Source organism: Typopeltis vanoorti, chromosome 8, assembly GCF_054136105.1.
Source record: "Typopeltis vanoorti isolate ZY-2024b chromosome 8, IOZ_Tvanoo_1.0, whole genome shotgun sequence".
Lineage (NCBI taxonomy): Eukaryota > Metazoa > Arthropoda > Arachnida > Uropygi > Thelyphonidae > Typopeltis > Typopeltis vanoorti.
In genome coordinates this window covers 110,511,377-110,539,276 of record NC_143556.1, presented here as the reverse complement: position 1 = coordinate 110,539,276, position 27,900 = coordinate 110,511,377, and the positions used below count along the sequence as shown (strand labels likewise).

General features: G+C 35.9%; 1 protein-coding gene across 2 annotated transcripts in view; it reads right to left on the bottom strand.

Annotated features, from left to right (window-relative positions):
* LOC150104283 (sphingomyelin synthase-related protein 1-like) overlaps positions 1-27,900 on the bottom strand; it is a 195,494-nt gene that overhangs the window by 11,613 nt on the left and 155,981 nt on the right. For both annotated transcript variants that reach the window (XM_090396887.1, XM_090396886.1), the window contains exon 6: positions 333-483. In XM_090396887.1, coding sequence (XP_090253013.1) covers positions 333-483 — 151 coding nt within the window. The remainder of the gene's footprint in view (positions 1-332; positions 484-27,900) is intronic.

The window sequence follows — 27,900 nt, the reverse complement described above, 5'->3', positions numbered from 1 at the left end:
TAATATATTTATTATATTCTAGCATTATGAGCCAAAATCATTTAGAGCTATGCTGAGTGAATTAGGTTAACCTGTCTAATGTATGGCTCTTCTTTATTATTTTGCATAACAATAGCAAATTTTTTGGCATTATAAGCAAGAAGTTACAGAATAAATTCATGTCTGTAATTTAGTGAATAGTCCCTGTCATCTTGTCTCATCTCCACAAAAAAATAATACTTAACACATCAAATCACATAGTAATCAAGATGACATCCTAACATCTCCCTCACACGTTCTATAAAAAGAAAACTAGAAAAATATATTATATTTCATATCCAACTATAACTTACATTCTGTAATGAAAAAATTAAGCAGAGTAAGTGTCACTGTATGACCACTGAACATGTAATCTCCACATGTACGTACTCCTTGGATTGACATACCACCACCCTGCCATATCAGAAATGCAATCTGTAACTTCTCTTGCCAGTTACCAAATGACTGAAATAAAAATAAAAGAGCTCAAAATTATTAAAAGAACGTTTTCTGAATATTCAGAAATTAATTACAAAATGAAGGTTTTTTTATGACTTTTTATATGAAACAACATACTGTTGTAATTCCCTATCAAAATCAACAAAAAATAAAGACAAAATTTACTTGCTCCAAGACTTAGCAGGGATGCCCCAATAGAATTTAAACGTACTTATTTAACTGTATAAAGCATATCTGGAACAACTTAAACATGTTTTTTTTTTTGTTTGCTTTTATTTATGTCTTCCATTCACAAAAGGTTGTATATGTCAACAGTGTGGATGGGGTAAGGAATTTATTATTTATTTTGTATTGTTCACTTTTATTTAATTTTAATAGTCATGAAACCCTATATTAGATACAAAATATGAAAACTCAAAACAGTTCAGGCCTCTAATAAGATTCAAGGTCTCATAAAATGGAATCATACCTTTATTTCTGTACATCGAGATCCTCCTTATTACTGCTCGCACTGATCCTCCTCAATCTGATGCGACTACTTCACAATTCTTGTATTGTGACCACTGAAATTTAGTCCTTGTTCACCACAACCAGATCTCGTTTTCTGAAGCTCCCTCAAAATTTCCTCACACGGTATATACTCTGAATCTTATCATGTTTACCAAATTTCAGAATCTTACACTTCTGCTTCACTCCTCATGGCTCTCCTCAATTTTGCATAATCTGCAAATCTTAAGTTAAACTCATCCTGCCATCATCAAGATCTCTCTCTCTCTCTCTCTCTTTCTCTAATTGCTCCAATACTTTGACAACTCCAGATAGATTGCCTTTAATTTATATCCAAAGCATTATCACTGCCTTTGTGAAGTGGAACAATTTTACCTTCTTTCTACTGTCTTGGGATCAGTGTTTTTGCAAGACTTATTCAACAGGTAGGGCCAAGGCTAACATCACACTCCTTGGAGCATTCCCTTAAGACACATAGTGACATGTCATCAAGCACTATTGCCTTACGAACATCAAGCTTATTAATTCCTCTTGCACACTCCAAATTAAGCCATCCTCACCCATTTCCTCTAAACTTGAGTTTCTCATGATTTCACATTGAAGAGGATTATCAAACTATCATATTCTTTCAACCATTTTCATATCCATTTTTAGTAACAGACCACCCCCATTTGTCTCCATATTGCTCTGTTAAAAGCTTCCAGATGCCAACATCTTCCAACCATCTCCACAAGGTCAACTTGCATCTTCTCTCTGGTCATCCAAGCATTCATCTTCCTTCATATGGATGCCACCGAGTGATTGTCTTTGTCAGTCTATTGCTTTTCATCCATGCAATATGACTTGCCCATCTCAATTTTAATTTTAAAACCTTTCCCCTATATATCCAACACTTTTGTTTCTTTTATGTTCATTCTTTATTTTGTCTTGGAGTCTGCTGTTTAGTATGGTTCTATCCATTCTTTGATCAGTTTTCCTCATTTTTTACGGCATTTGTGTGATTATTTGACAGCTCTGATCTGTATGTCATAACTGAGAGGACACACTAGTTGAAAAGTTTGGCGCTATTTTTTGTTTATATTACTGTACAGATTTTTTTTTTTTTTTTAGTTTGCTAAAAGCCCATCCAGTATAGCTGAATTCTACTTCTTTCTTCATGAATGCTTCGTTTTTCTTAATGTAAAAGTTCTTCCAAGGTATACACATTCTCATACTTGAACAATTTTGTTACTGTCTATTGTTATTTGTTCTTCTGTTATCTGGTTTCCTTCGACATGTCATTATATTAGTTTTCTCAGAGCGCATATATATATATATATACAGGGTGTTCGGGATAAATTTGACAGTTTCGTAAGGAAAAAGAAAATCTTCTTTCTATCTATTAAATTTAATGAATTGACAAAAAAACATTACAGGCAGAGTTAATTACAATACTATCAACAAGATTTACTCAAAATAACCACCATTAGCATCGATCACAGCTTCAATTCTGCTTCGGAACCTCGAACAAGCTGATGCTACAGTCTCCCTGGGAAGGGCCGCAAAAACTGTTTTAATTTTATCCATTAACTGGGCTTTTGTATTACTGGAAGTGCGATTGGTGTCTTTTTCAACTGCGCCCCATACAAAATAATCCATGGGGTTAAGGTCTGGGGAGTTTGGAGGCCAAACATTTGGACTGGTGAAGTCGTAGAAATTTTCAGACAACCATTTTTGACTTTTCCCAGAGGTGTGGCAAGGGGCCGAATCCTGCTGCCATACATACGGCCTACCATTGGCTACCCTTGTTATCCAGGGCTTGACTACAGTTAGCAACTCCACGAACAAAGCCCGAATTCCAATGCCAGGGTTCTTCAACACCTGTTCCTGCAGATTTGCGAGGAATTCTGCTGTACGAACGCAATCAGATCGTCTGCTAGGGATCTTTCTTCTTGCTACATCCTCGTAGTCACCATTGCAAGTCTCTAGTTCATGACTGATTGTTTTTACTGTATTCAGGGAGCATTGGGCAGCAGTCGTAATATCCTTATTTTGATGGCGGGCACGAATCATCATGATACAAGTTATTCTCTTCCATGATTCAGGTGGGTTCCAGCTATCCATCCTTTCTGAGATCTTGTATATGAATGAAGAAGGGTCCAAACTTTTAAATGAAGAGAAGTGTGTGTTAATACATGTAACTTACGGAAAAATATAATTAATTATAAATATGTCAAATTTATCCCGAACACCCTGTATATATATATATATATAAAATCCTACTTTATTAGATAATGTATTTACGCTTTCATCATGTCATCTTGTTCTCTTTTGTTGTTTACCATTACTACAATATTATTATTATTGGACAAGAACTTCATGGAATCCTAAGATTCACCGATGAAGACGAAATTATCAATACAATATCTATCATACCTCTCCATGAAACCATTAAACATCTATCATACCTCTCCATGAAACCATTAACAGACAAAGCATTTATAAAATGACTCAGGTAACTCATTCAGTGAAAATTCTAGTCATCATGCCCTTGCTAACCACACTCTTACTAAAATTCCAGAGATGACCTCTTTTTTCTGTTCCCTCTAGAAAAGTGCTGAAACATTTCCCCTGCATCAATCCTATAAAATCCTTAAAGTTACTTAAATGTTTCTATCACACCCCCCCCCCATTTTTTTGCCTAGCAACCAACTTTTGCAATCCATAAACCAATCTATTTTCATAGGGAGCATTTAACAGACCACTCACCATCTTAATCACTCACCTCTGGATCATCTCCACAGCTTTCTCATCCACAAGAAACCCAGGTGACATGAGCACAGTAATCCAGATGTGGTTGTATTAAGATTTTATAAAACAGGAATAATAATTCCTGTTTTATAAAATAAAATCTCTGCTTATTAGTATATTCTTCAATAACCAAGTAATCCTGCGAGATAACTCTGTCTACTTTAGCAATAAGATCTGTCAACTTCAACACTCTACATACTACTAATCCCAAAATCAATGGTTTATTCTAATTTCTTTCTTTTATTCGAGATATTTCTAATGTCAAATGCCGGCCTGGTTGGCCGAGTGGTTAACGTATCCGCTCTCCAGCCAAAAGGCTGAGTTTGAATCCCGCCATAGGCATGGATTTTTGTAACTGTCTGTGAAAATACTAGTGGTGGTGGGCAGTTGATCGCATTGCTGTAGATGATGGTAGTAATTGTGGTTGGTTGTAGTTGGTGGAGACAGAAAGCTGGAGTAGGTGCTCTCCCTCGATGAGTCTTTGGACTCCTGGAGATGTTACAAATAATAATAATAACAACTTATCCTCAGATAAATTATCATCATCACTGCAGCAGTACTTTTGTTCATCAGAACAAGCAACAACTGGATCTTTAGACACTGCCTTGTTATGACAAGTTTTCAGTGCCATTTTTAAGAGTAGTAAAAACTAATATTTCTGCAATTATATTATAAAATGCTGGAGTAGAATAAAAACTTCAATAATAGAAAAATGACACAATTAAATCAAAGAAAACACTTAATAAATCAACAAAAATCACAAATCTTTCAGGAGCTCTCTAACAGCACATCTTTTCACCTGATAGCCTCGACAGTGATTTTCTTCCTATTATGTGATCTTCCTTCATTCCCTTCAAAGTCATCATCATCTAACCTCAAGGGGTGTATAGGTATAGGATATGATAGTACTACATGAAAAAAATTACATCATTACTAACTTCCTATCTACAATTTTCCTCCAAATCAGTCTGTTACTTGTCAAGACTCCAACATTATCAGATCTTATATTTCTATCGTCTAAGGCACTTTGTACTGTATCAATCCACCATTATCTTGGTCTTCCTCTGGGTCGTTTTCCTGCCAACCCGGATGAGAACACTTGTTTTGCTAATCTTTGCTCGACCATTCTGTTTAAGTGCCCATACCATCTGAGATTAGCTCTGCTAATGCATTCCTAGATGCTGACAATGTCAAGTTCTTTCCTAATATCCTCATTTTTGATATGATATTGCCATTGATGCCATCTCTTCATGCCTCTAATCTTTCTCAGGACTCTCATATCTGTGGTCTCTAGTCTTTGGTCAAGTGTTTTACTTCTGACCCAGCTCTCAGATCCATAAGATAAAACTGGTTTGAACACTGTCTTGCATACAGCTAATTTAGTGTTCCGACTAATTTATATCTTATTCCATACGAATTTATTCAATTGGCTTCCTACCATACCAGCTGTGTTAATTCTGCTGTCTATTTCCATATTTAATTTACCATCTTCACTAAAAATCGTGCCTAAGTAGCTGAAATGTTTTACTTGTTCCACAGGTTCTTGTTCACAAAGCAGTTGGCATTTTCAATGATTCTGCCTATTTTCACTGTCTTTGTTTTTTTATTGCTGACCTTCATACCATATATATTACAACAGTTATTCAATTTAGTCAGGGAATCTTGCAGACTTGCAGAAGATTTATTTAGAAGAATAATATCATCCACATAAAGCAAAGAGCTAACATTAACATCTCCAATTTTGATATCATGTTTAATACCAATTTCCTTCATAATGTGATCCATATAGATAATGAATAACAGAGAGGATAATGTACATCCTTGTCTCACACCAGATTTAACATTAATCCATCTTCCTGTACTTCCTTCAATTCTAACTGCTGACTTACAACTCAAATAAAGACTAAGTATTGCTTGATATAATGCCCCTTTGACACTTTATAACTAACGTATTGAATAGCTTCTCTCTTGGCAATTTGTCATATGCCTTTTCCAAATCAACAAAACTTAAATACAGATCTCTGTTATATTTCAATGATTTCTCAACTATTTGTCGTAAAGTGAATATCTGATCCTGACAGCCTCTATTTGGTGTGAATCCAGCTTGTTCTTCACCAAGCTTTTCTTCCACAATTCTTGGCAACCGTTTCTCAAGTATACTTCCATAAATCTTAACAGAAACACTCAGTAGGGAAATACCTCTGTAATTCTCACATTTAGTTTCATTTCCCATTTTATATATGGGTACTATGAGAACTCTACTCCAATCATCGGGAATTCGTCCCTCTGTCCAGGCCTTCTGAACTATGCAATGCAGCCACTGTAAGACTTTTATACCACCATACTTCCGCATTTCTGGTAGAATATCATCTACTCCTGTGGCCTTTCCACATTTCAGGCCTTTGATGGCGTTTTCTCCTTGAAGTATGGATATGTATACTTAACTATAAAGAGCTAATAAGCTTCATTTCGGCAATGAAAACATTACTCAAATTAAGGGGATATTAAATCCCACATAGTTTTAAAACCGAATAAGAAACTCAAAGATTGGAATCAGAGAGTTTCTTGCCGAATATCGTAAACTATAAAGTATCGATGACACTAGCGTTAGCCAATGCAAGTGATCCTAGTATGTAGTACAATACCGGACGACTCGTTGCAAAGGTGGGGGAAGTTCAGATCGTTATTCTTAGGTATTTTCCATAATGTAAAAACACATTTCCTAGGAAATGTATGCTGTTATTACTATATTCGGCAAGAAACTCTCTGATTCCAATCTTTGAGTTTCTTATTCGGTTTTAAAACTATGTGGGATTTAATATCCCCTTAATTTGAGTAATGGATATGTATTCCTGACTGTATGCTTGTTGAATGTTTTTTACCACTGTGTCATCACTACTTGTTTCATTTAGCAGTTTTTCAAAGTAATCACTCCATATTTCAAGGATACCTTTTTCTCCCGTTTTCATGTCACCTTTATCATCTGTAACCCCTTTTATAGCACTCTTTCCTCCATTTCTAAGCTTTTTCAACAACCTCTAGAATATTTTGCAACCTTCTTGATATTTAGTTTCTATGTTCTTGCCAAAGTCCTCCCATGACTTTTGTTTAGCTAGTTTTACACAGTGTTTTAGTTTTCTTACATTTGTCTCTGTATTCTCTAAGGGCACAAGATGACTTATTTGCAAGAATTTTTGATATGCTTTCTTCTTTTCCTTCACTTCCTCTTTAACTTCCTGTGTCCACCATGGAGTTCAGATTTTTCTATCCTTGCAGACAACCTCACCACATGCCTCTCTGGATGAATCAATCAGGGTTTTCTTCAAGGCTTGCCACTGAATCTCCAAGGTTTGGCTTCTGTTCTCAGACTCTTTCATTTTTTCTTCGATAAACTTTGTGTATTTTAGTCTACAGTTCATATCTGAGAGCTGCTCAACTTTTATTCAACTTAAAACTTTCTTAGATGTTATTTTTTTCAATACGAAATTCAATTTTATCCTGCTCAAGACTAAATAGTGATTGCTTCCAATTTCAAATCCTCTGTACACACTCTGGTGTCCTGCACCAGGGAGAAAACATCACTATCAACAATAACATAGTCAATGAGACTTTTCTTATTCCTTGCCTCTTCTCTCCATGTGAATTTGTGCACATTTTTATGTTGGAACATGGTGCTAGTAATAACCAGTCCATGTCCTGAGCAGAAATCCAACAGGTAATTGCCATTTTTATTGGCTTTGCTCTTTTCTCCAAATTTTCCCAAAATATTTTTGTATGCCTGAGAATTATTTCCTACTCTGCTATTTAGATCCCCAACAAGGACAAACTTTTCCTTTTTCATTGTGTCTGTTGCTTTCTATGATGCCTCAAAAAATTCCTCCACTTCTACTTTAGTAGAACCTTCTGTGGGACCATAGACACAAATAAGTCTCATTGTCCAGTTCCCCATTCTGATATTTGCCCACATCACTCTATTTGAGACTGCCTGCCATTCAAGAAGATTAGCCTCGTATTTAGTGTTGAATACTATGGCTACTCCTCCTTTTCTTTGATTGTCATTTTATGAATATAACATTTTGTATTTATTGCTCAGAAAGATCTCACCAGTTTTTATCTTTTTTTGTTTCAGTCACCCCTATTATGTCGATCTGATACTTATCTAGTTCCTCAGCTAGCTCCATTTCTTTGCCATTCAGGTTTCTTATGTTGACGATTTTTAACTCTGGTGATGTTGAATTGGGGTGTGTTTTCGGATTTGTTCCCAGAAGTCGAAGTCCCAAATAATTATTACTCGAATTGCATTCATTACACTAATCTGCTGATGCATGTCTTCCACATCACCTCTGGCACTTGTGACTATAGCAGCAACTAGTTTTATACTTGTCCTATTGCCTTGATCTTACCCTCGACTGAATCAAAAGAACTGCCAGAATCTGCACAACAGAAAATACTAAACACTTCAAATTCTATGCATGTGACTAAATCATCTACTGTTAACCAAGTCTCATTAATGCCTATAAATTTGGCAAAGTTGCAATAACCAATGTCAAAAACTCTTCCCTCTTATTCCTGACTTCTCCATCCATCTTTTTATCATCAGATGCAATAAGGTCATTCAGATGCTCGGTGATGTGCCACACTAATCTTTGCCATGTGGTCCTGTTGTATGCTTTTTTGGAGGTTTCAACTTTCAGAAGATCAGTCACTCTAGACACACCATCCATCCAATCTCATTGAAAGTTTATCCCTTCCTCTTTTTCCAGGAACTTTACCTTCTATTGCAGTTCTGAGAGGTCCTCCTTCCATCCTTTCAATGTGTCCAAAATATATCAACTTTTTTCTGTCAATATCCTTAAGGACCCTTAAAGTTCTACTGCTCCTTTCTAGCACCCATCCATTTGTTTGCCTTTCAGTATACGATAACCAAGTCTCACATCCATAAGTCACGGTTGGAATAACAGCTGCCTCCAAAATCATCAACTTTGTTCCATCTTCTATCCATCCTTCATTCCAGATTTTAAACAAGTCTCTGAATGTGGTTTTAGCCATACTTAATCTTCTTCTGAACAGCAATTCTTCACATTAATAATGGATCTCAGGTACTCGAACTTGCTGACTTCCTAAATTCTTTCTCCACTTGTTTCTCAACAGCTTTCCGGTCTGTATTTTGTTTGAGAATTGTTTTCTTGATAGGATTGAGCTGAAGTCCTCTGTTCTTACTGATCTCGTTAACTTTGTCAAGAATTTGTCTTAGTTCTTCCTTACTTTATCATCAGCATACCTCAGATTACTGAGGTATGCTGATCCTAATTCCTAATTCCACCTATCCTAATTCCTGTCTTGAGCTCATCCAATGCTACACAAATGATGTCCTCAGCATAGATACTAAACAAGTGAGGAAAAGGTAGATATCCTTGCTTAACCACCTTACCGGCCATTATGGATCAAATACGCATCCTCATACGCTTCGTATTCATCACATATTTCAATGTAATGTCAATGGTATTACAATTTTAATATGCACTTTGCATCCATAGTAACTTGGATGTATATATATACATCCTGGCCGGTAGAGTGGTTAACTCCATTTCCAACCTGAAGCCAATAGTGTCTCAATCCAACACCTGTTCTTACTGTGGCTTCTTGCTCCCTATTCAAGTTAGCTATCAGCCTGATAGTGTGTTGAGGAAAGCCCATTCTTTTCATTACTTCCACAGTTTCACATGCTGAACACAGTCAAAAGCTTTAGATTTGTCTATGAAACACATACCATAGAGAGTCTAAATTATTTATACTTTTCTATGATCTGTCTAAGGCAAAGGATCTGATCTCGCACAACCTTACCTTTCCTAAAACCAGCTTGTCTCTCAGGCTTCTCTGCCTCGACTTCAGCCTCAATTCCATTTAGAATAATCTTTAATAATATCTTGCTTGCATGAAAAATTAAACTATTACTTCTATAGTTCTTGCAATCCTTTATATCTCCCTTTATATGTAGTGGTATGAAAACTGACTTCTTCCAGTCTCTAGGCCATGATCCTGTCTCCCATATCCTTGTAATCAATCTATGAAACACTCTTATCCCTCCATTCCCTGTTAGCCTTAACTCTGCTGGGAGTTAAGGCTAACAGGGGATGATAAGAGAGCTGTTTAACTGCTCTTTCAATCTCATGCCTATGTGGAGGAGGTTCCAAATTGAAATTTTCCTAGTGAGAGGGTTCCTCCAAATTTTCTTTATCCTCTCTGTTGTACAGTTCCTCACAGTATTCTTTCCATCTGTTTTTGATTTCCAGTTCTTCTGTTAGTACTGTTCCATTCCAGTCTTTGATGACATTCAATTTGGGCTTAAACTTGTGCTTTAGGTCACAAACTGAAACATCCTTTTATAACTGTCTCCTCACCTGGAACTTTATCTCTTCACATTCATTAGTATAGAACTTTTCCTTGTCCTGCATGATGACTCTTCTGACTTCTCTATGTAATCTCTTATATTCTTCAGTCCCCGTCTCTTTGTTTTTCAAACTGCCTCCTTTCAATTAGATCCCATGTTGAATCAAATATCCATGGGTCTCTTGGTCTTTTTATTGGGCCAAGATACTTCTTTGCTGTATCCTGTATTATAATCTTGACTCCTTCCCAACACATTTCTGGTGAGTTCTCCTCACTAGTCTACAAAAAAAAAAAATCATCCAACGAAGTTGTTACTTCAGTGAACCCACTAGGATTACTCTAACATCCAGACTAATGGGATGTACCTGCCTTGAAAGGTTTTGGAGTCTTAGTCTTACTTTGGCTGATACTAGCTGATGGTCTGTACCACAGTCTGCTCCAGGACAAGTATGCACCTCTGACTTTAGTATATAAAAACTGATGCATGACTTGCATCAGTCTATTCCATGTCTAATATGTTCAAACAGCCCAAGGTGGGCCTACAGCTTATTAATAAAAAAATTTGTAGGCGTTTCCATTATTTTTATAACCTCCTGTAAGTAAACTAGCAGTTTTTCACATATTTTGTTCATGAGCTATATCTAATTTTGGTGTTTCCATGTTTCTTCATTGCTATTAGGACTATTTGTTTTTCAACTGAACTGGTAAGTACAATGGTAAGTTTTATTCATTGCATTTTTCTCTTAGGTAATTCAATGTCTGCAGATGGTCAATTGTGCTAAACTCCTTTCTGAATCCAGCTTGTTCACTAGGCTGAACTTCATCAAATAATCTCGTGATTCTGTTTGTTATCATTTTTATAAACCATTTATATACTTGTGACAGTAAGCTTAAAGATCTATAATTTCCTATCTTTTTCTTATTACCCTTTGTGAACAAGAATATCATAATAGCACTGTTATAGCTGTTTGGTATATCTTTTTCTTTTAGGCATTTATTAAATAGATTATTTTAGTTCATCTGTTAATATTTTCCTTGCAGCTTTATAATTTCTATTGTAAGCTTCTCCTGGCATTCTATCATTTTTCATATCTTTCATTGCTTGTTCTATTTTGAAATTTTACATTTCTGGAATACTTTTCTCTTCTTCCTGTCCTTCTAGCATTTTCAGCACTTGTGGTGTTATACAATTTTGAAAAATACTGTCTAGCCCTTTCTACTATGACTTTTTTATCTTCTAGTATTTTTATCTATTTTTTCTAACTGTGAGATTGTTTTGTAGTATTTTCATATTTTTCTTGTTATCTGTTGTTTCTTGTATCATTTTATCTTCTCCTTTCTTTTTATCTCCTTCAATATTTTTCTGATTGTTTTATTTATTTCTGTTAGTTCTAATGTATTTATTTTTCCTTCTCTGATTAGTTGTCTTTTTTCACCAATAGATTTTTTTGTTTCATCTGAGAGGTTTTTATTTTTTCTTTATTATTCTCTCTGAGAAGTTTCTATTAAATAAGCCAGGTGGCACATTCTGAATGGACTGTGTGATCATGAACTTGCAGCTAAGTACCTGTTTTTATATCGATTTAATGATATTTAAATAAGTAGTAATTGTATTATTGTGTATGACTGTGTGGTTGAGTGTATTTATTTTTGATATATTTATACCATCTACGATAGATAAACTGTGTTATTCATGGCACTGATGCATACAAGAACAATGGGGCCAAGACATCATTGTACAAGGGTTTGACATGGGGGATTTTGTGAAATGTAGTGTGTGCACACTATGCACTTGTTCCAAGAGAAAATAGATTGTGGTATGAAAGCAGCAGTGGAGAGGGAGAGAGAGAGTGTCATAGCTATTTTACGAGCCAGAAATGCAAGCCTGTCAAGAAGCGAGAGAATGAAGTAGCAGATGTTAGTACTGAAGGCAGTGAAATCAAATGCATTCGAGTGAATGGAGTTCTGGGTTTAAATGATGGTGAAAGAGAATATAAATGAGGTGACTGAAAGTAGTGGTGATAGCATATGCAAAAGTTGCAGTGGTGGAAGTTCAAGACAATGTAGAAGACCTCAATAAAGAAATAACTCTTGCATGTAGTCCTTCGCAGGACAAAGCTGAAAGGATGCAGAAACAACAAGAGATCAGTCGAGCTAAAAATAAAACAAAACAAAAAAAAAGAGGTCTGAAGCCAAAAAAGGCAAATTGTAAGAATAACTGAGAGAATGAGCATAAGCAAATAATTCAATGATTCTATGATAAGGAGAATTCTTCATGAAAACACTACAAAATCTTGCTTCTCTGATACAAAAATTATTAACATTAGTAATGCAGTCAGAATACAGAAAAGGAATGTGAAAAAATTGATTATTTTGGCTGGAACCATTGACCTGAAAAGTAGGAAATATTGTATGAGGCAGAATGTGAAAAAATGGGAAAAAACAAAAAAAGAAGAGTGAGGGTAAAGTTTGTGAGTCTGCTGCCATGCTATGATAGGGGCAAAATGAGAAGGAGAGCGAATATAGCTAATAATGAAAAATTGATTTATTTTTCATTATTAGATACACAGATTGTGCAGAAGGAATGATGGTGAGTTTGTTGACCTACAGCCTGAGTTTGATGGACATAAAGATTTGTTCAATGCTAATGGACTGCACTTAAATGGATTCAGAGTTAGGTGTCTGGAGAGCTTTGTTCACTGAGTGTGTGGAAACAGAAAGTCAGGAAAACTAAAGAAATTAAGGTATCCACCTTAATTTCAGATATGTGTGTGTGTGTGTGTGAAAGCACCCATGAAGCAAACAAGAGAATTCAGGAATAGGTGGATATGAATATGATACTCTATGACAGGTAACATGGCTTTGTAAAGGGTAGGTCATGTCTTAGTAATCTATTAATTTCTTATAATAGGGTGACAGCTGAGTTGGATAAAGGGAATGGCTATACAATGATACTACTGGATTTTGCAAAGGCATTTGGCAGGATATCACATAGAACTCTATTATGCAAACTGCAACAAATTGGGATGGATATGAAACTGGTAATATCCACAGGGCTCTGTGTTTGGACTACTGCTGTTTAATTTGCACATAAACGATATAAGAAATAATATGAAGGGAAATATTCAGTTGTTATGCAGATGATGCAAAGTTGGGGAGGGTAATTAATGAAGGTGATGTAGAGAGCTTGTAAGGTGATTTGAATAGGCTGACAGTATGTTTTGATCCATTATGATCAAAACATAATGGATGTCAAATTAATGTGGAAAAATGTCAAGTTATGCATTTTGGGATACCAAGACTGTGTACCACATTGAGGGAACTGTACTCCAGGAAATTGATGAATCTAGGGATTTGGAGGTGGTAGTAGTAGTAGTAGAGAGAAAGTTGATGTTTAGAGGTCATATTGCTAAAGTAGCCAGGGTTAGCTCACAAGATTACTTGGTTATTGAAGAACACACTAACAATCAGCGATAAGGGAGTTATCATTCCTATTTATAAAGCCTTAATACAGCCACATCTACATTACTGTGATCATGTCACCTGGGTCTCTTGTGGATGAGAAAGTAATGGAGAGGATCCACAGGTAAGTGACCAAGAGTGGTCTGAGGAATGCTCAATATGAGAATAGATTATTAGTATTATTATTATTACATGACACCTTCAGAGAGACCAAAGACTCATCAAGGAAGAGCACCCACTCCACAACTCTCTGGCTCCACCACTTCAATCCACCAACCACATGAGCCACAACTATCATCATCCACAACAACACCATCTACAGGCCAACACTACCACTAGTATTTTCAAAGACAATCACAAACATCCATGCCCACAGCGGGATTCGAAACCACAGCCTTTTGGCCAGAGAGCGGATATGTTAACCACTCAACCAATGCAAAACAAAGCCACTGGTTACATCATTGTTATGTAAGTATTTTCAATCTTTTTATCTTGAAGGTTTTATCTTGAAGGGATTGCAAAAGTTGGTTGATAGGCAAAAAGGAGAAGAGGGATATGATAGAAACATTAAAAGGATTTTATAGGATTGATGCAGAGGAAATGTTTAAACACTTAGCTAGAAGGAGCAGAACAAGAATTCATTCCTGGAAGTTGGGTAAGAGTGTGGTTGGCAAGTGTGTGAGGACTAGATTTTTCACTTGGAGAGTGGTGAATGAATGAAATGGGTTGCCTGAGTCCATTGTAAGTGTTTTGTCTGTTAATGGTTTCAAGGAGAGGTACAATAAATATTGTGTTCATAGTTTGGGTCTCCAATGATGAGTCTTAGGACTCCATGGAGGTGCCCATGCAAATAATAACAATAACAATTTTCAACCTTTTTAGCTTTTCCAATCTAATGTGCACTTTCTATAGCAATTAGATTAGAATTTTCTTGTATATTATCCATTTGTAGATTTCTGTTATCATTCATGTTTTATTTCTTTGACTGTATAATTATTTGTGCAATTTCTTCTTGATTTGTAAGTTTAATTTTTTGTTTTCTACATTATATCATTATTTATCTTTACATATTTTGTTTTATTCTGTTTCATCCTGTAATTTTTTTTTTTTCTTTTATTGTTATTTTCTAACTAGGAAGTGATCACACTACCCAGACCGGTTTTGACCTTTATTGTGGTCTCATCAGCAGGAGCCAGACCCAGAAGTGGCTCCCACTGATAAGACCTCAATAAAGGTCGAAACCGGTCTGGGTAGTGGACCTTCCCTTAACCACGCTACTGGCCATGACGTATATACAGGGTGTTCAGGATAAATTTGACATATTTATAATTAATTATATTTTTCCGTAAGTTACATGTATTAACACACACTTCTCTTCATTTAAAAGTTTGGACCCTTCTTCATTCATATACAAGATGTCAGAAAGGATGGATAGCTGGAACCCACCTGAATCATGGAAGAGAATAACTTGTATCATGATGATTCGTGCCCGCCATCAAAATAAGGATATTACGACTGCTGCCCAATGCTCCCTGAATACAGTAAAAACAATCAGGCATGAACTAGAGACTTGCAATGGTGACTACGAGGATGTAGCAAGAAGAAAGATCCCTAGCAGACGATCTGATTGCGTTCGTACAGCAGAATTCCTCGCAAATCTGCAGGAACAGGTGTTGAAGAACCCTGGCATTGGAATTCGGGCTTTGTTCGTGGAGTTGCTAACTGTAGTCAAGCCCTGGATAACAAGGGTAGCCAATGGTAGGCCGTATGTATGGCAGCAGGATTCGGCCCCTTGCCACACCTCTGGGAAAAGTCAAAAATGGTTGTCTGAAAATTTCTACGACTTCACCAGTCCAAATGTTTGGCCTCCAAACTCCCCAGACCTTAACCCCATGGATTATTTTGTATGGGGCGCAGTTGAAAAAGACACCAATCGCACTTCCAGTAATACAAAAGCCCAGTTAATGGATAAAATTAAAACAGTTTTTGCGGCCCTTCCCAGGGAGACTGTAGCATCAGCTTGTTCGAGGTTCCGAAGCAGAATTGAAGCTGTGATCGATGCTAATGGTGGTTATTTTGAGTAAATCTTGTTGATAGTATTGTAATTAACTCTGCCTGTAATGTTTTTTTGTCAATTCATTAAATTTAAGAGATACAAAGAAGATTTTCTTTTTCCTTACGAAACTGTCAAATTTATCCCGAACACCCTGTATATACGTCCACATTTCCATGGATGCAAAGTGCATATTAAAATTGTAATACCATTGATATTACATTGAAATTTATGATGGATACAAATCTTTTGAGGATGCGTATTTGATCTATAATGGCCGGTAAGGTCGTTAATGCATAGCATTATACATGTCTGCAAGGAGATGTGGTTTGCATTATGGGAGATACTGAGACAAGGAATGATGAGAGCTTAGCCCACCTTTACTATGAGTTGCCTCAGTCCTGAAGATACTTCAGGTGCAAACTTTGTTTGCTTACACTTGGATGAAGGATTAAACTAAATTTATTATAGTCTAACCAAGTGGAAAATAAACTTCCAACATCTTTCTCTAAATCCACAGTAATTTAATAATAAGGTGTGTACACCTTTTGGCAACTCGTATAGGTAAATATGACCACTCCATTGCTTCTGCCTTAGTATCACCACTTCTGGGTCTGGCTCTCACTGATGAGACCTCAATAAAGGTCGAAACCGGTCTGGGTAGTGACCCTTCCCTTAATGCATGGCATTATACATGCCTGCAAGGAGATGTGCTTTGCATTATGGGAGATACTGAGACAAGGAGTGATGAGAGCTTGGTCCACCTTTACAACGAGTTGCCTCAGTCCTGAAGATACTTCAGGCGCAAACTTTGTTTGCTTACAATTGGATAAAAGATTAAACTAAATTTATTATAGTTTATTTCAAATTTTGTTTGCCCATTTCAACTATTCCATATCCACTTCTGGTTTGGTGATTTCTAGTAAAAAGTATTAACATTCAACTAGTTCCTTATTATAAAATTTAACATCACATTTTCTCTTTCATTTCATTCTTTCTCACATGTCATTTTTTTCTGTACACTTTTCAAGTTCATTTTTATGCTTTTCCAGTCATGTATTAGTCTCCCACCACTATATAGGCTGTAGGATCCTGCTGTACTGTATTGGACATGTGTCACAGAATTCTTCTACTTTTCCATTTTTCATAACTGCTGGTTGGTGAAATTACATTAGAACAGAAAACCATTTTTTTAATGGCTTGCTTTTCTGATGTTTGCACTATGATATATGCTATCTTATCTGATATTCCTGCATATTTAGTAACCTTTTTTTTGTTGTACTTGTTTATAATGAAACTTACTGCTTGACGTCATCTGGTCCTCGCCAGTAAAGTACATTTTCTGATTTTAGTGTTATCCATTCTTCTGATTTTCTTTACACTTCTCTTAGTCCTATTCTATTCCATTTCATTTTGCTTATTTTCTATTCTAGTTCTACTTTTCCATCATAATAAATTAGTTTTCTTACACTTGTTTTATTATTCTGTTTCAGAGTAGAATGTCCAGTTCAATAGCTCCATTTCTCTACCAAACTAGATTCTCTGGAAATTGTAAGGCCCAGTGATGCATAATACTGTGGGCTTATTCTTGAATGTAACATTTTCATGGGGAGGGATAAATGTAGGGGGGAAATCACCCTGAGAGAGGATTGGTAGTTGCTCATCTAACTAGAACTGTAGAATGCCATCATCAATATTATCACTCTTGCCATCCGAAAGGATAGGTAACCTTCCTCTGTTCCTAACCAGCCAACACTGTTCTGCTTCAGCATAAGTCTGAGTAACTAAGTAAGTTGTACAGCCAGCTATCAACCTCCTCGCTTCTCAACAGTGTTGCTACCCTTGGGGGTGAGGGGGTTGATAGCTGGCTGTACAACTTACTTAGTTACTCAGACTATCACAACTAGTTGGGATCATCTTACCATAATCACTCTTCCTTCTACTTGTCACACACTGAAAAAATACCAAGATTTTTCTTGGCCTAATTTGCTAATTTTCTACTCAATGCAGTACTTTTGCTGTTCCTATGGAGTCACCTCCCTAGCTTGCTCTTTATATTTTTCACAGAACTGATATTACCCATATGTTAAGGCTTAAGTGCTGGGAAAAACTCATGATAAAAGCTTAATGGAGTGAAACAGCATTAGGAAACAATTAAAACTAGTATTTAATGCTTACAATATTTCGTCTCAGTTACAAAGATATTGTCACAAAGTACAAAAGGTCATACTACATCATACATAAAAATTGTTCCCATTTTAAAAACTCCATTGAAAATATAATTGTTAAATGATACTAAACAAATAGTTTTCCCCCTTGATGTTATTGACCTCTTTTCCTTTGCTATCCATTCCAGTTATTTCTCTTGGAAGAACAACATTTATAAACAGAGGGTACCTATATGCCCCCCCCCCCCCGTGCTTGCCAATTTTTTTATGGAAAATTTTGAAAAACAAGCTCTTGACTCAGCCCCTCTGAAACCTTCTATCTGGTTGAGATATGTAGATGATGTCTTTTCTATTTGATCTCATGGTCAAGACTCATTAGATACTTTTCTATGTCACCTCAATAGCCTTCGTCCTAGAATCCAATTTACTATGGAAAAGGAAAGTAATAATAGTCTGGCCTTTCTAGACACCTTGGTGACCTGCCTATCTAATAGTAACCTGTCCTTTTCAGTTTATAGGAAACTCACTTACACAGACAAATACATTCACAATTCACAGAATCTTAAAGAAATACAATTTTTGCACCACTTTGAAACCATTTAAAACTAGCTACCCTTATCCGCTCCACTAAAGACAAATTCCTTCCCTTCTCAGTTACAGGTGTATATAGAGTTCCTTGTTGCTGCCTATGGATAGACAGGAAGATCAGCTACATCCAAATGGAAGAACACAAAAAATACATCTTAATGACTATGGTCAATCTGCATTGCAGACTATGCTTTGGATACAGCTCACAGAATCAACTGGAAAAAAAAACCATGCCCCATCAGTAAGAATTATGTTCCATTTAGTAAGAATCTGCTGCTGCTCTTAAAAATCAGCCTAATTTAAATAAATATGGTTGCATAAAACTTCCAAAAATATGGGAAGCTCTAATAGTTTGAGATCCTAGTTTACATCCTAGGCTGCTGATAGGTGCCTGCAGAAGGCACCCCATCTAGTTAGGATTCTAACCATTTGTCCATGTGTTTTAGTTAGATTTGTGCTGGCTTTGTGTGTTACAAGTCTTATTTTGTATTCCCTGATGATGTCTCTGTAACCAAGATGAAATATTGGAAACATTAAATACTACTTTTAATTGTTTCCTACTGTTGTTTCACTCCATTAAACTTTTATCATGAACTGATATTACAATTTTGTGCTGCCTCCACAGTACTTGCTTCCAGATTTCATGTTGAATTCTTTCATTCATCCATTTGAAACCTACCTTATTCAGCCTTTTGAACTTTGGAATAATACATTCCCACACATGTTGTTAAACATCACTTGTCAGTGTCCAAACAGTCTTTATCTCCATCCTGCTATTTCCTATTCCATGTTATGTTCTGAGCTGTCTCCTAAGCTTTTCATAATCACTGGCCTTGTAATATCCACATATCCATTCCTTGCATAATTACTACTTTATATAGCTGGCCACCACACAGGTAATCACCTCATAGTCACTCTCATCAACTGAGGGTGACTATGAGCTGTTAACTAATCATTTCATTTTCCAATGAAATGATTAGTTAACAGCTCTAAGACTCTCAATCCTCACATGGCCTCCCTTACATAGTAAGACAGCTCTCTCTCTCTCTCTCTCAAGAATTCAAGAAATTCGTTTTCCTTACATCCAAATGTTCTCATCATTCAGATCTATATTATAATAATTAAAAACACCCATCATTGTTCACTAACCCAAGTTGCTTATACATTTCATCATTTTAAAACCATTCCCACTATTTTCCTCCTGCATCTCTACTTTCTGCAAATATAATTCCCCTGCTTTAATCAGCAGTATTCCCCCCCCCTCCTCCCTTCTATTCTCATGAAACACTGTGAAAAAACTTTCAACATCTATCTCTAATCCAGAGTATTTTAGTAAGAAAGCATGACACCTTTTGACTACTTGTATACGGAAATATGACTTCTGCATTACTTCAATCTTGGTATCACTTCTGGGTCTGGCTCCCAGTGATGAGGCATCAATAAAGGTTTAAACCAGTCTGGATGGTGGCCCTTCCCATAATGCTTAAGGATATATGCTTTGCATTATGGGATACTAAGGCAATTAATGTGACGTCATAGCCTCTATATACAAGTAGCTTAGTTGTTAAGTGACTACACGTGCAAACTTTGTTTACTTACACTTGAAGGATGAAACCAAGAATATAATTTCTTGGCATCTTTAAATTATTCTAATCTCAGGGCATATTCTATATCTGATTTCTCATTCTAATCAACTTATTCATCAAATCTTGCATCCTGGTAATCACACTATCTGTAACTCCTGCAGTGTTGCTCCATCTCAGTCTGTCATTCATTTTTTTTTTTTGTTTCCTTGTTCCTACTTTTCACTTGCACAGTCACTCACTTTTGTTTCATCATCCAAACTTTCTTGCATTTCCATAGTTTCACTTGGTTCCATTTGATGATTCATAGTCTTTTGCTGAATTATGCTCACTTGCTTTCATTCCATCAGTCAGTTTGGTATTTATTGATAACTCATAGTACAACAAAATATTGCACTTTTAAATAAACAGTTTTAACAGAATATGTGTACTTATATTTAAATAACTTTCACAGCTTACCCATGTCACAAAAAATATCTAAATTTTATTCAAAAACTCCAATATATTTCATCCAATGTTACATGGACATCACCAGAAAGACAGATTGTTAACTATATTCAAAACATGAATCACAATAATGAGTCAAAAATCATGTGTATACTAACTTGTATCTCAGTTGCAGCTGAGGTATATGACTACACTATTAGAGTTCAAAGGAACAACTGTAAAAATACTTGAATATAGAGGCAAGCATCTCTTATTAGTGTCTAGACCCTGTCACTTCTTTTACCAAGAAGCACTGCATTTTATATTCTTGCAATGCATTCTCATAATCTACATTTCACAGCAACAAAATTATTTTCCTGCCTCTGCACTGTTTCTAGGACACCAGAAGAAAGATCTGGTTGAAACTTTCTTATGGAAGGTGGTTTTTATAAGATAATTTCTTGTCTCATCCTTGTTTTCAAAGCTAATCCCTTGAAATTGCATGAGAGTAAGATAAAGTATGAGTGTGTGTGAAGAGCACACATAGTTCCAAACATATAACTTGCAAAAGAACAAAAACGTTCATTGATAACATGAATGTATTGGTCCATGACTTCCAAGGAATATAGGACTAGAGGGAGGCCAAACATCACTGACAGATCCTTAGCCTCATTAGTTTAACCAAGCATAAGCCAACAAACATATCACTGGATATCTTATCACACCAAAGTGCATAACTTTAGAAAGTGCTGCATTACTGATAGCTGTTATCATTTGCCCACACTCCCAGCCTATTCAAATCATTCTGTAAGAGTTGACAGCGGAATTCCTGATTGCCTTCCTTATCTTTGCATCATCAGCAAACAACTGAACATCTCATTAGATCTTTGCCACTATCATTAATATATAGATAGAACAAAAATTGTTCAAGGACTGATCCTTGGAGTATGCTACTAGTCACCTTAAAACTGACAGTTTCATCCCCCCCCAGTACTACTTTCTGAAACCTGTCCTTCAGCCACCTACCTATCCAAGCCAATAGTTTATATATATATATATATATATATATATATTCATTTTTCTAAATTAACTGACTTAAACCCGAGAATTATAACACAATGACATTTATTTGAAAAAATGCAACATGTTTCGTCAAGAATGACTTCTTCAGGCGATAAGAACGATGGGATATATATATATATATATATATATATATGGTAAATTGAATATGGGATATAGTATATATATATATATATATATATATATATATATATATATATCCCATATTCTCCAGTTTATGCAATAGCCTTTCATGTGGAATTATATCAAATGACTTGGCAAAGTCCAACAACTTCATAATGTATCTATTCCCTTTATCAAACTTAGCCATAAAGTTATAATATATGATACCCTATTAAAACATGATCTTCCTTTACGACACTCACATGTTTCTTGCAAAGTATAGCTTATCTATCACAGAATTTTGTATGCAAGTTCTTACCGGTGTCTCTAAAATCTTCAAAACCACTTCAGGGATACATTCAGGTTGATTAGACACATCAGTGTTTGCACCATCCTTGTGCAATAGGATTATCAAACATTCTTTCCATTCCTGTGGGATCTTTCCTAAGCTGAAACTAACTGCATAAGCATGTCAAGGGCCTACATAGTTGGCTGAAAATTCATTTGATATATGTGCTGATATCTTGTCTGTCCTATTGCCAAATTCACATCCAGGTGATGCAACACCTCAAGAACCAACATGTCATGCACCTCTATCTCTTCATCAAATCCATTGTGCACAATGCAGTGGAAGCATTGTGCACAATGCTTCCGCTATGCTACATACATCAGGTTGATAGGTCTTAGTGAAGTGATGGTGCCATCTACATATCTTTTTCATTCATTTTTTCTTTTACTTGCAGCATAATGATAAAATTCTTTTGCATATACTCCAACTCAGAATAGTCCTCACTTTTCTAGTCTGCTTTATATATTTCATACTTCCTCTCATTCTTATTCTCATAAACTTTTTCCACATAATCCCCTTCTTGCAGATCTCTTGCTTCATAAGGTTGTACATTCATTTCACTCCCACCTTATTTGTTCTTTGAACTCTAAGGACATATTCAGATGCTGCATTATTTAAGCAACTTTTCAAGGCTTCCCAAATAGTGATGATATTCTTCCCAATCAGTAAACAATACTATGGGACCAAACATAGTATTCTCCTGTGTTTGTCATAATTTCCAGATTTGTAGTTCAGCATGCACTACAGCATGACTGTTGTCACCAACTGGTAGCCAAATAATCACATCCTTATAGAAACTCTTCTTCTAATGCTATAAATTAAAGATGCCAAGAAATTATAATCCTGGTTTCATCCTTTATCTAAGTGTAAGCAAACAAAGTTTGTGGGTGAAGTATCTTCACAAATGGGCTACTTGTATATAGTGGCTAATGACTTCGCATCAGTTGCCTTAGCATCAATCAACCATCTAATGCTATTATCAAATCTAACACACTATGGCTTTGAGCTGCTTCTTTTGCATGCTGCTTGAGAAAGTTGTCATGCAACAGTTCAATAAATTCTCTTTTATTCTCATCATAAATTCTCCTTCATTCTTATCATAAGTTTTCTCTGCTATTCAAAATCAACATTTAGATAATTAAACTCAATCATTATGGTTACTTGTTCAACACCCATAGCCAAATTACTCAAGTAATTTGGCAATGCATTTCTTTGTCCCCCAGCAACTGAATCACTAGGTTTATAACAATACTCCACCATACATTTCATCCTGTTATCCCCCATTTCACATAATAGATAGGAGACAAGGTTTGGTATACTATTAACGATACTGGGTCTTTCCTAAAAATACAAAGATAGTATTGCCATCTATGACCTTTCAGACCACCCTCATAGCTAATTATAATTGCATTATAATTAGCTACGAGGGTAGTCAGTATTTAATACTGACCTAGTGTAAAACTAGCTAAACAAAACTCACGGGAAGACTTTGGTAAGAACACAGAAAATAAATATCAAGAAGGTGAAAGATATTCTTGGAGGTTGTGAATAAGCTCAGAAATGGAAGAAAGAGTGCTGCAAAAGAAATTAGAAATGATAAAGGTGACATAAAAAGTGGAAAAAAAGATATCCTTAATATATGGAGTAATTACTTTGAAAAATTGCTAAATGAAACAAGCAGTGATGACAGCACAGTGGTAAAAAACATTCAACAGGCATGCAATCAGGAATACTTGAAGTAGAAAAAGCCATCAAAAGCCTGAAATGCAGAAAGGCAGCTGGAGTAGATGATATTCGACCAGAAATGCTCAAGTATGGAGGTATAAAAGGCTTACAGTGGCTGTACAGCATAGTTTAGAAGGTCTGGACAGAGGGAAGAAATCCAGATGATTGGAGTAGAGCTCTCATAGAACTCATATACAAAAAGGGAAATAAAACTGAATGTGAGAATTACAGAGGTATTTCTCTACTGAATGTTCATGGTAAGATTTATGCAAGTATACCTGAGAGACAGTTGAGAAGGATTGTGGAAGAGAAGTTTGGTGAAGAACAAGCTGGATTCACACCAAATAGAGGCTGTCAGGATCAGATCTTCACTTTATGACAAATAGTTGAGAAATCATGGGAATATAACAAAGATCTGTATTTATGTTTTGTCTATCTGGAAAAGGCTTATGACAAGTTGCCAAGAGATGGGCTATTCAGAACACTACAGTTGTATGGTGTCAACGGGTCATTATATCAAACAATACTTCATCTTTACTTGAGTTATAAGTCAGCAGTCAGAATTGAAGGAAGTACAGGAAGATGGTTTAATGTTACATCTGGTGTTAGACAAGGAAGTACATTATCCCCTTCTCATTCATTATCTATATGGATCACATTATGAAGTGATATTAAACCTGATATATATCAAAACTGGAAATGTTATTCTCAGCTCTTTACTTTATGCAGATGATATTATTTTTTCTAAATAAATTCAGTACAAGTCTGCAAGATTCACCTGACTAAATTGAATAACTGTTGTAATAGATATGGTATGAAGGTTAGCAATAACAAGGCAAAGACAATGAAAATAGACAGAAGCACTGAAAATACCAACTGCATTGTGAATGGAGAACTAATAGAACAAGTAAAACATTTCATCTACTTAGGCATGATTTTTAATAAAGATGGTAAATTAAATATGAAAATAGACAACAGAATCAACAAAGCTGGTATAAGGTAGGAAGTCAATTGAATACATTTATATGGAATAAGAGAGAAATTAGTCATCATCATTAAATTCCTGCCATGTACCCTCAAGGGGTGTACAGGATATGATAGTACTACATGAAAAATTTACATCATTAATAACTTACTATCTACAATTTTCCTCCAAATCAGTCTGTTACTTGCCAAGACTAAAACATTATCAGATTTTATATTTCTATTGTCTAAAGCACTTTGTAGTATCAATCCACCTATATCTTGGTCTTCCTCTGGGTTGTTTTCCTGCCAACCTTGCAGAGAACACTTGTTTTGCAAATCTTTCCTCACCCATTCTATTTAAGACCATACCACCAGAGATTAGCTCTGCTAATGCATTCCTGGATGCTGACAATGTCAAGTTCTTTCCTAATATCCTCGTTTTTAATATGATATTGCCATTGATGCCATCTGTTCATGCCTATAATCTTTCTCAGGACTCTCATATCTGTGGTCTCTAGTCTTTGGTCAAGTGTTTTACTTCTGACCCAGCTCTCAGATCCATAAGTTAAAATAGGTTTGAACACTGTCTTGTATACAGCTAATTTAGTGTTCCGACTAATTTCTCTCTTATTCCATATGAATTTATTCGATTGACTTCCTACCATACCAGCTTTATTGATTCTGTTGTCTATTTCCATATTCAATTTACCATCTTCACTAAAAATCATGCCTTAATAGCTGAAATGTTTCACTTGTTCCACAGGTTCTCCATTCAAAACGCAGTTGACATTTTCAACGATTCTGCCTATTTTCATTGCTGACCTTCATATCATATCTATTACAACAGTTATTCAATTTAGTCAGGAAATCTTGCAGACTTGTAGCGGATTTATTTAGAAGTATAACATTGTCTGCATAAAGCAAAGAGCTGATATTAACATCTCCAATTTTGATATCATGTTTAATTCCACTTTCCTTCATAATGTGATCCATATAGATAATGAATAACAGAGGAGATAATGTACATCCTTGTCTCACACCAGATTTAACATTCAACCATCTTCCTGTGCTTCCTTCAATTCTAACTACTGACTTACAACTCAAATAAAGACTAAGTATTGCTTGATATAATAATCATATCAACCCCAGGGGGGTCAATATCGACCCCTTTGGCGACCACTGGTTGAGATAATTTATACACAGTGTTTAGCATTCTTACATTTGTCTCTGTATTCTCTAAGAGCACAATCTGACTTATTTGCCAAGAACTTTTGTTATGCTTTCTTCTTTTCTTTCACTGTCTCTTTAACTTCCTGTGTCCACCATGGAGTTCTGATTTTTCTATCCTTGCAGACAACCTCACTACATGCCTCTCTGGCAGAATCAATCAATGTTTTCTTCACAGTTTACCACTGAATCTCCAAGGTTTGGTTGCTGTTCTCAAATTCATTTTTTCTTCAATAATTTTTGTGTATTTTAGTCTACAGGTCACATCTGAGAGCTGCTCAACTTTTATTCGCTTTAAAACTTTCTTACATGTTATTCTTTTCAATATGAAATTCAATTCTATCCTGCTCAAGACTAAATAGTGATCACTTCCAATTTCAAATCCTCTGTACACTCTGGTGTCCTGCACCAGGGAGAAAACATCACTATCAACAATAACATAGTCAAGGAGACTTTCTTACTCCTTGCCTCTTCTCTCCATGTGAATATGTGCACATTTTTATGTTGGAACATGGTGTTAGTAATAACTAGTCCATGTCCTGAGCAGAAATCCAATAGGTATTTGCCATTATTATTAGCTTTGCTCTTTTCTCCAAATTTTCCCAAAATATTTTTGTATATCTGACAATCATTTCCCACTCTGCTATTTAGATCCCAACAAGGATCAACGTCTTCTTTTTCATTGTGTCAGTTGCTTTCTCTAAAGCATGAAAAAATTCCTCAACTTCTACCTTAGTAGAACTTCCTGTGGGACCATAGGCACAAATAAGTCTCATTGTCCAGTTCCCCATTTTCATATTTGCCAATATGACTCTACTTGAGACTGCCTGCCATTCAAGAAGATTAGCCTCGTATTTAGTGTTAAATACTATGACTACTCCTTCTTTTCCTTGATTGCCATTGCCTGAATATAACATTTTGTATTTATTGCTCAGAAAGATCTCACCAGTTTTTGTCTTTTTTGTTTCAGTCATCCCCATTATGTCGATCTGGTACTTATCTAATTCCTCCGCTAGCTCCATTTCTTTGCCATTCAGGCTTCTTATATTGATAGTACCGATCTTTAACTCTGGTGATGTTTATTTGGGGTGTGTGTTTCAGATTTGTTCCAGTAGCTGACTTTTCGCTGTTCGCCCTGGTTACCTGGCGAAAACAACGGGAGTCATGTGTAACAGGGCAATGCCCCAGTCAGCATTAAATTTTGTCATGTTGTACCATCATTTTGTATTTTGGTTTAAGCCAATAAGAATACAATTTGGTCGGCTAAATACCAAATTGACAACCCATCCTCGTTCGTTCAGTACCCAGGTAGATACCCAACAGGGTCCACCACGAGAAGATGAGGATTGGACATTAGGTCAGAAGTTCTGGTCGGTTCTGGACATTCCTTTAAAGGATATGTAGAGGTCTCCTCTCAGTTCTATAGCTTTGACACTTAAGCACCCCTAGAAATTAGTCAAAACACTAAATTAGTTGTATACAACACAGTGTTCAAGCGAATTTTAACTTATGGATCTGAAAGCTGAGTTAGAAGTAAAACACTTGACCAAATACTCTCTCTCTCTCTATGTTCACTGGACATCTACAGATGCCGTATGGTCACTCGGATGCTCGATGATGTTCCACACCAGGCCTCGCCATGTAGTCCTGTTGTTTGCTTTTCTGGCAGCCTCAACTCTCTGAAGATCAGTCACTCCACACATGCCATCCATCCATCTCATTGATGGTCTACCCCTGCCTCTTTTTCCAGGAACTTGACCTTCTATTACTGTTCTGAGAAGACCTCCTTCCATCCTTTCTATGTGTCCAAAATATTTTAACTTTCTTCTGTCAATTTCCTTAAGGAGCCTTAAAGTTCTACTAATCTTTTCTAACACCCATTCATTTGTACACCTTTCAGTATATGATATCCTCAACAGCCTTCTTTAACACCACATCTCAAAAGCAGATAGCCGTTTCTTATCTGACTTCTTTAGTTACCAAGTCTCACATCCATAAGTCGCTGTT